This window comes from Chelmon rostratus, chromosome 21, assembly GCF_017976325.1.
Source record: "Chelmon rostratus isolate fCheRos1 chromosome 21, fCheRos1.pri, whole genome shotgun sequence".
In the NCBI taxonomy this organism is placed as follows: Eukaryota; Metazoa; Chordata; class Actinopteri; order Chaetodontiformes; family Chaetodontidae; genus Chelmon; species Chelmon rostratus.
This window is the reverse complement of record NC_055678.1, coordinates 12218779-12227526: the sequence shown is the minus strand read 5'-3', so window position 1 is coordinate 12227526 and position 8748 is coordinate 12218779. Positions and strand designations below refer to the sequence as shown.

The window sequence follows — 8748 nt, the reverse complement described above, 5'->3', positions numbered from 1 at the left end:
CAGACACATTCCCCACTTAGTGTTGAAAGTAAATCTGGCAATGCATAAAAACACTATTGTATGTAGGTACACACACACACACAAAAGAGCTCATTCTAACACATTAAATAAAGCTGGGTTGATTTCCTTTAACATCTATTTGCAAAATTCTCTTTGGAGATGAATAAAGTATCTATCTATCTATCTATCTATCTATCTATCTACTCTCTTTCTTGGCAATTTAGAGGAAAACCACATATCAAATGTGCCAGGTGTTTCATTCAATTTTCCACTCAAGACAAGACTGCTCCCATTCCAACTTCAGAGCTGGATGTCTTCTACCTACAAACTGTGACGTTCTTCATTTGCCTGACTTAATTCTGGTTTGACACATAAATCAGGGGCATAAGACTGGGGAGGAAAAGGGGACTGAGACTATGCCCCCCTCATCTGGGGAGGGACCACGAATTTACTAGAATGAATAAATAGCTGTGGATGCAGGGAGGGGCCAATAGAGAACGCCTCTGTACAGCGTCTGTGTTATACCACTGATCTAGGCTGCACTTAACTGAATTTTAAATTACATTATTAAAAGTTCCACCTTTCATAGGATCTCTAAAGTCTTCATCAATATTTCTGCCTAGTCATAAGTTTTTTTGTTTTTTTTAACAGAGAACCACTTACAGTATGCTAACTTTCTTCAGTCTCTCCATCATGTGATTTACTTGAAAGGCAATATCTCTCACTATATAAAAGTCACCCATATTTATGTACTTGATTTTTTATTTTAATGTTTTTCACCTATAACTGGCATGTGCTTTATGCATTTCATGTATATGTGTTGCATATACAGTATGTATCTTACTACTTACTACCCACACAAGATTTCAGTAAACTATTAAGATATAAGCACAGTATGTGTTACAAGCCTAAACAGCGTTGTATTGACTGACATGTAATCTCCAAACATGTCACGGTTTGCAAGGCTGCAAAATGTCAGGGCCCTGAACCTCCAAACACACCAGGCATCTCTGATAAAGTGCAGCTAAGGATTGATGATTGATCAGTTTACTTGCACATGCTGGTACATTCAAAGGTCAAATTAATAGCCTGTCAGACATAAACACTTCACTGGGTGTTTGCAGACAAATGGTACTGACGGCTGGGCAACTAATCTGGCTGTCTTCTTTCAACAGATTTACAATGGTTGTTTGATTAAATCCATAAATGCGGAGTCATTTTGATTTCATGCAAATTATGGTATTATTTAAGTGGACTGGATATTGCAAACTATGAATGCAACAGGAATAGATGGTCTGCAGAGCGATCCATTCAGCGTTTCCCTTCAAGCAACAGAACAAAAACCCAGTTTACAAAATGCAATGCGGTGACTGGTGCATATTTCGCGTCATGTCATGATCTGCTGCCTGGACCTGTAGGAACTAGCTGGCGCAGCAGTCCACAGCGTTGAGTCAACGGTGCATCTGCGAATCTCAGGCAGCGGCATCACAAGTCTGCTGTTGCGAGACAGATGAAATGACATAGCGACGGGATCCGCAAACGTTACGTTGACACCTGGATCAGATTGTGTCATTGTTGTCTATCGTCGGTTTCCCGTGTTTTAATTAGCCGTGTACTGAAACTGGCTAGATCGCAGGCTAGTCACCAATGCTCTTAGTGAGCTGCCCTCACCTAGATGTCGATGTAACTTGCTGCAAGCTAGCGTTAGCTCGCTGCTGCTACCCTTCAGACATTGAAGTCGCCACATAAACATGCGGATCATCGAGGCGGAGACCCCTGGGACATCTCTAACGTTAAACGCTTTCTGCAGGACACGAGTTTCGACTGGCCGCTGACTGGAGTCTGCAGAGTCTCTGTGTAAATGTTGCTTGAGATTTCTCATTTATTCTAAACATGTGCAAACTCCAATCTGTTAGCCAGTTAGCAATCACGGTGTCGGTTAGCTTAGTTGCTACTGCTAACTGCTACAAACAAATAACACGCTAACAAAACAGTTTACCGTCAACATTACGCTACCATGAATGACCGACAAACATTGATGGTGGCACATTCAAATATTAGTTGTTGTTAATTGGGTGTCATCATCTTGCTAAATGCCGTTGTTTAGATTTGGTCAAAACAAAATGCTTGCTAACTAAACCAGCGGTGACTAACTGCTACAAGCTAATGCTACATTTTGGGAGACGCGACCGTGCGCTAACGTTCTTAGCGTCATTGTTAGCAGGCAATTCAACAGCGCAGACAGTTTGTCATGCTTACCAGGGCGAGAGATGAAATTAAGTGTTAGCATAGTTGTATCTGTCCACGACACCTACATACTTGCATCCTCGTTGACCCAGTTTTTCTTGCTAACAAGTTGTCAACCAAACCACAAATCTAGTTAGTCTGCGTTACCTGTAGCTATCTGCCGTTATTTTAGTTTAACTAGTAGGTAGCTAAGCTATATTTTATGAAAAGCGTTCTGTATAATGTTAGCTAAGTTAGCGTTAGTTTAATATACCGTGTACATTTTGCGTGTGGTCTTGGACTAAGCATTGCACATTTTAGACAAAGTTGCTTAAGGTAATGTTAGCATTAACAGTTCGGTAGGTTAGCGTCAATACTAGAATAGTTTAGTTAACGTTACATGTCAAACTGCAGCCGGTCTCAATTGGCTGTTTTGGTTTGCTACCTGCCACAGCCGGCTTGTATTTCGTTTTCCAGACAAATAACATTAGCTAATGTTGCTGCCAGGAACTATGAGCCCCAGCAGCCTATGCCTATGTCGATATTTTCGACGTTCAGGATTTTAAAATAGCGCAATGCGTATTTTGCTAATGGACTGCAACTTTTTAATGAGTCAGCTAGTTTAGTGTAAGCAAGCTGCTAAACCGCATGGAACTACCACACGGTCGCCCTAGGAATAAATGGGAAAGTGAATAATGCTTACAGTGTCATCATATGGATGGGGCAGCATGCTGCACAAAAGGGCCTTCTATCTGATATTCTGCCCCTGCCACTGTGCTCAGCATTTATATAGTCCCCACTGCTTTTGATCCCATGTACTGCCCTCTTTCAACATAGATATAAAGCTGTTTCCACATTGTGCCGGGGCTGTCTTTGATACCCCCGCCATCTGCCCCCCTTCATCATTCTCCCCCTTCAGTGGAGCTGGAATACTATATTGCCACATATGTTGGACTTTGATAATGTGCTTTGTTTGTTATCTCAGTAAGTGCAGCAAAATGTGTACCCATGGGAGTTGCCACTGTAAAGATCAATGCTGACATGTTTGTTCACCAGTTGATATTTTGTGTTTTTCAGAGAGGGGAAAGAGCAACGGATCTCAAGGACCAGATTGCCCACTGAACTTCTTGCCTCTCCGACAGATCACCAGGGACCATGCTGGCCATCCTAGCTGCTGGGTCTGTGTTCTTTCCAGGCCTTTTCCTGCTGTCCAAACAATGCCTGAAGACAATCCCAGCACTGAGGTGGAGTGAAGGAGATGCAGTCATTGTATCTGCCAGGTGAGACCTCCTAAAAAAAAACATCTGTGTGGTCTTACATGTGAGCACCTTATGGATGCAGACATGGCATCTGGATACTCCACTGTCACACCTCTTATACTTTACAGGGGCACAACAGTGTGCTGCCATAAGTTCTCTCCAAGTTGTTTTAGTCTTAGACTTGTGCAGGTTTTTGCATGACATTGTATGGCCGGTTGTTGTTTTCAGCTGTATTGTTTCTGCATACAAGAGTAAGGGCACTGCTTTCTTACCATGCATTAACTAAAAGGTTTCACCACATTGGCTAATGAGAGATACCTTTGTTTACCTGCTGTTCTCTGATCCCAGGTTGGTGTCGTCAGTTCAGGCAGTCATGGCTTCTTCAGCTGGCTACATCATTGCTTCTTCCTGCAAGGACATCATCGAGGACCAGTAAGTCAGAAAACGCTCATCAGAATATTTTCCAGCCCATTTCACCAGCCTGTCTTGTCTGTTAATCGATGTAGCATGTCAGCTGTCAGGATTTCAGATTTCTGAGGTTTTAACATGCACCATACAAAGGCACTTTGCATTTGGACTTCTCGTCATACATCAGCTACAAGTGTAAGCCCAAAATCTGTTTGGATATTGATGTCTTGACGTGTGATTTCAGGTGCTGCATAGCAGTTTTTAGTTCAGCTATCCCTGAAGTTTTTTCTCCTAATAAATGCCCCAAGCATTTTATTACTTTTTTTAGATGGTAGTAAATTCAGGTGAGAGGGGTTCCATTGAGATTATTCTTGGTTGCAGAGGCGAAATGCTGTTCTTTTTTGAGAGTAGTAGCTGCACTAATTTTTATAGATGAGTTTTATAGTTCCCAGCCTAACCGGCGAACATGCAATTAGAAAAGTTTTGTGGTTGCTGGTGCCACAGATCTGTTTGACTGAATTCTTTCTTCCTCTCTACAGGCACTGGCTGACTTGCAGTTACATCATGTTTGCTGTTCCCTACTTCGTGTATGACATCTACGCAATGTTCATGTGCTACTGGTACAAGCTACAGGTCAAAGGGCACGAGGAGCCCTCGGCAGCACCCCAGCATATGAGCTCAGCTCTGACCAGCTACCTGCGTCGCGAGTTCCTCATGGTGCTGCACCATGTTGTCATGGTCACCGTTTGCTTCCCCGTCTCTGTGGTAATTGTCACACATTGCTCTTTCTATTGGGCTGAGATTTGAGTGAGACAAGGGCAAAGTATAGCTCTGGATTAACTATATACAACTACCCACTCTAAGGTTGTATTTAATTATGTTTTAAACGGACTGTGGTCATGGGGAAACTATGCCAATTTTCTATTTTTATCCAAAGTGAGGCAAACTAAGTGGATACCTTTATGTCTGTGTGTGCAGAATAAAGGTATGTTGAGCGGTGTGTTAAGACGTCTCCTTAGAAGCTGGGAAATTAACTTGAACACCGAGTTTTTAATACCTTATACATATTAGCCTGGTACTTATGTTTGCATTAAATATTTTGTTAGCACACATTAAGTCTTAAAAGGTGCAGCTGGTGATTATTTTATTATCAATTAGTCCTTGGTTCAGTAAAACATCAGAAAACTCACAGACAGGTTACTATACTGTTGAGTAAAGAAAAAGAAAGAAAAAAAGCACATTTGAGAAAATGAAACCAGTGAATCTCTGGCATTGTTTGCTTAAAAAATAACAACCAATTTGTTGATCAGCAGAAAATTAGTTGTGATTGACTAATTGTTTCAGCTCTGAATTGTATAGGTATTTATCACTGTGGCAGCGTACCATAGACATGTGTTTATGTAAGCACAAGGATTTGAAGTTTGATATAACCTCATTATGCTTAAACTAATGAAAGCAATCCAGTTAAACCAGAGAAGTTTTACCAGTATTCTTCTTATTTATGAGAGAAGTTACAACTTGATCTCAGACATTTTTGCAAAAGTAAGTGTTCACCATACGTTCAGACTGCTGGTGGAGGCATGAAAAAGCCATGCAGAAGTTTGTCTAACCCTTGAGAAAGCAGAAATTAGATCCTCAAAACATTTCACTTGTTGGCTCCAGAAGATGGATTTACAAAGGTGTAATTGAATTCTAGACAAATAACCAACCTCTTTTTCTCTCTCTAGTTTTGGCGAGAAGGAAAGGGAGATTATTTCCAGGGTATAATGTTCATGGCTGAGCTCAGCACTCCGTCTGTCTGCTTAGGAAAAATACTCATCCAGGTAAGTGCAGCCTCAGAAAAGATTGGAGGCGTTTTGTTGCATGTGCATGTGTCACACTAAAGTTCCTCTGCACTCTCCACTTCTCTCTTCCCCTGTTCACTCAATGGAGAATGTATTTCCGGTCACTCCCGGCATGCAGCTTGTTCATGCCCGTCGGCTCCTGTTGACTGTGTCTCACATGAACCGCACTGTCAGAAACATCAGTCATTAATTGGTAACGCAGTTTGCTTGGATGTACATTGTAGGAGCCGCACTCCCACCCCCCACCCCGTGGTTTTTGTTTTCAGTGTGTGTTGATGTGTGTACACTGTGTCAGTGTCCGGGTGAACGTGGCCCCTCCATTGCTTACTGCTTGTCCCCCATCTGGGACTCCTTCAGCTGTTAGCCTCTGAATATAACCCCTAGTATTTAGACTGGATATTCAGCAGATACAATATCGGCTTGTCCCTCTCCCCTCTACCACTCAACACCCTGCCCCTCCCGTCCATGACAACAGTGCATGTGATAAACAACAGCGGGGTAAAAGCTGTGACCTCGTAGAGCCGCCGTCTTATACCTGAAGAGTGTCTGTCTGCACCTGGGTGAGAATAGTCATACGACAGCTATTCAGCTGTTTACACCCGTCACCAGGTGATGTAGCATAAAGAGTGACAAAGTTCGCATAGGGACATGGTCGTGGTGGATGAAGGGGTCAAACGTAGGACTTTTGACCCAGGAGATAGGGGTTCCAATCCCCTGTTAAACCGAAAGTCAGTGCTGACTTCTTCTTTTTTAGACTTAGATGAATTATTACTTTCATTTTCTTGTTCTTCTTAATATTTTCAGTTGCTGTTTGGTCAGGTTTTGGCAACAAAACTACTAGGTGTAGGAAACAATCATAGTTTAGGTGCAAATGGCATTGTTGGCTGGGTGACAATGGCATCTGCCAAGGAAAAAAGAAAATGAATAACAAGAAACAAAAGAGTATTTATTAGTGGGCTGCCATGTACTTCTAAGATAGGAGACTAGTGAATGGACAAGTGGAAAAGTGTTTTTTTTGTGAAATGTGTGGAAGCTTGTCCTCAGCGTTATCTCACCAACGCAGGTCGACTGTAAAGATAAGTGAAGTCATCCGGTGTAAACAAATGAGAATTGAAAGAAAAAGGTCTGCTTCACTGCTTCCTGTAGGAATCAACTAGCGTCCAACCAGCTGCATGGCATCCTGCGCTCTCCCGTCGCCGCCCGTGATCAGTCCGTGCAGATAGTCTTAACACATATAACAATGTTAGTATTAACAATATAACAATGGCAAAGAAGATTAACAGCTTTCACCAAACTGTACTGCTTGCTTTTCTTTCTCCCTCTCTCTCTACCTACCTCTCCCTCTATTTTTTTTCCGCTCTCAGTACAAACAGCAACACACTCTCCTGCACAAAGTGAATGGGGCTCTTATGCTGATCACTTTTTTCATCTGTCGAGTCCTCCTCTTCCCTTACCTCTACTACGTCTATGGAAGGTATGTCTGTCTTTCCATCTCTGTTTTCTCATGTTCTGCTGTCTTGCTGAGCTTGGGTCGCTAACTCGCACGCCTCATGATGTCTGTCTCATGGATTATGGAACCAAGACTCCGAAAATGTGCTCACAAATCCTTTATGTCTCCCTGCGTTTAAATCCAGGTACGCGTCCATTCCCTTCCACATGGTTCCCCTGTCGGTGCCCTGGCACTGTAACCTTGGCGCCGCTCTGCTCATGGCCCCCCAGCTCTATTGGTTCTCCCTAATTTGCAGGGGCGCCCTGCGACTATTCATGGGCTCCTCCCGCTCTCAGAGACCACATGCGAGCACAGCCGCCGGCAAGGAGCGGCAGACGGATGGCAACACACTGCCCCAGCCTTCCAACGGCTACAGCGCGCGCTCCACAGAGCCCGAGCTGGCCACTCACTGAGAAGAGTGGAGGGGGAGGGTGGGGAGGGAACAGGAGGGCGAATGTACCAATGAGTATGTAAAGGAAAAAAAAGCTTATGAGGGGAAAAGTGAGACTTGAAACAAGTAGCAATATGAAGAAAGCTACAGATGATGGCCTCAAATAGTGCTGAAGTGTTTGTGTCCAGCAGCCAGACTCTTAACAGATAATTATTTGGTTGCTGGCCTTCAAGTACTTCAGCTGCTCAGTTTGTAGGAAACAAGAATGTTAGTGCACTCAGTATATTAAGATGTCATCAGGCACCGTGACAGATAGGAACATGCACTGACCTGAGAGGAATTTGCCTGGATGTATAGCGAGCATAGGTGGCTATTTCCCTCATGTAGATCAAATTCAGTCCTCTCTGCCTCACGGTATAGGAAGAGCAGGAAAATAGGAATGTATTATATTGTATGTTAGTACATTTGCTGTAGATGGAAGGCCTGATTCAGTTTAGTAATGAAGAAGGCCTTCAAAAAAGAAAAAAAAATCCCAGCTAAGCAGTATTTTGACTTGTTAGTGTTTATTATCTGTATCCTCTATGTAGTCACTGTCACTCTAACAAAATGTAACCAACCTGCAGACTGACTCACCTTTAGAAGGGAGAGAATCTCATAAGACTGTATTCTGCTGCCTTATCCCGTCCCCCCCCATTCTTTGCAGTTTCTTTACATTTTTATTTATTTGTATCCTCAGAGGAAAAAGTGGAGGCTCCCTCAGACAGAAAAATGTGACGGGTGTACATAGCAGATGTAAAATTGTCCTTATTTCCATGTCCGTATTAGGCCAATCTTGATTTTTCTTTTTCTTTTTTTTTTTTTGTTTTAGGTTTTGTCCCATTTCTGCATCTCATTTTTGAACAATTTCGGCATTAATACAAAACATTTCACTGTTTTACAGCTTAGTGTACGCAAACTCCCCTGCGAAGGTTACAGCAGCGCTTCTCGTCTCAGTGTAGATATGACCTCATTCCATTTACTGGTATCACAACACAAGTGTTTTTTGCATTCAAGGAAGTGATGCACAGTAGCAGTCACTTTTTAAAATGAATTTTCATGTGTTTTATTTTTTTAAGCTTGGTGCTGATGTGA

At 42.6% G+C, this 8748-nt stretch overlaps 1 protein-coding gene across 1 annotated transcript; it reads left to right on the top strand.

The window, feature by feature from the left end:
• The first annotated feature begins 1456 nt into the window (after positions 1-1456).
• tlcd3bb (TLC domain containing 3Bb) lies at positions 1457-7672 on the top strand. The gene is made up of 7 exons (XM_041962578.1): positions 1457-1857; positions 3304-3506; positions 3834-3917; positions 4433-4658; positions 5621-5716; positions 7102-7211; positions 7372-7672. The coding sequence occupies exons 2-7, from the start codon at positions 3382-3384 to the stop codon at positions 7637-7639; spliced, it is 909 nt and encodes a 302-aa protein (XP_041818512.1). The 5' UTR covers positions 1457-1857; positions 3304-3381; the 3' UTR covers positions 7640-7672.
• The last annotated feature ends 1076 nt before the right edge of the window (positions 7673-8748 follow it).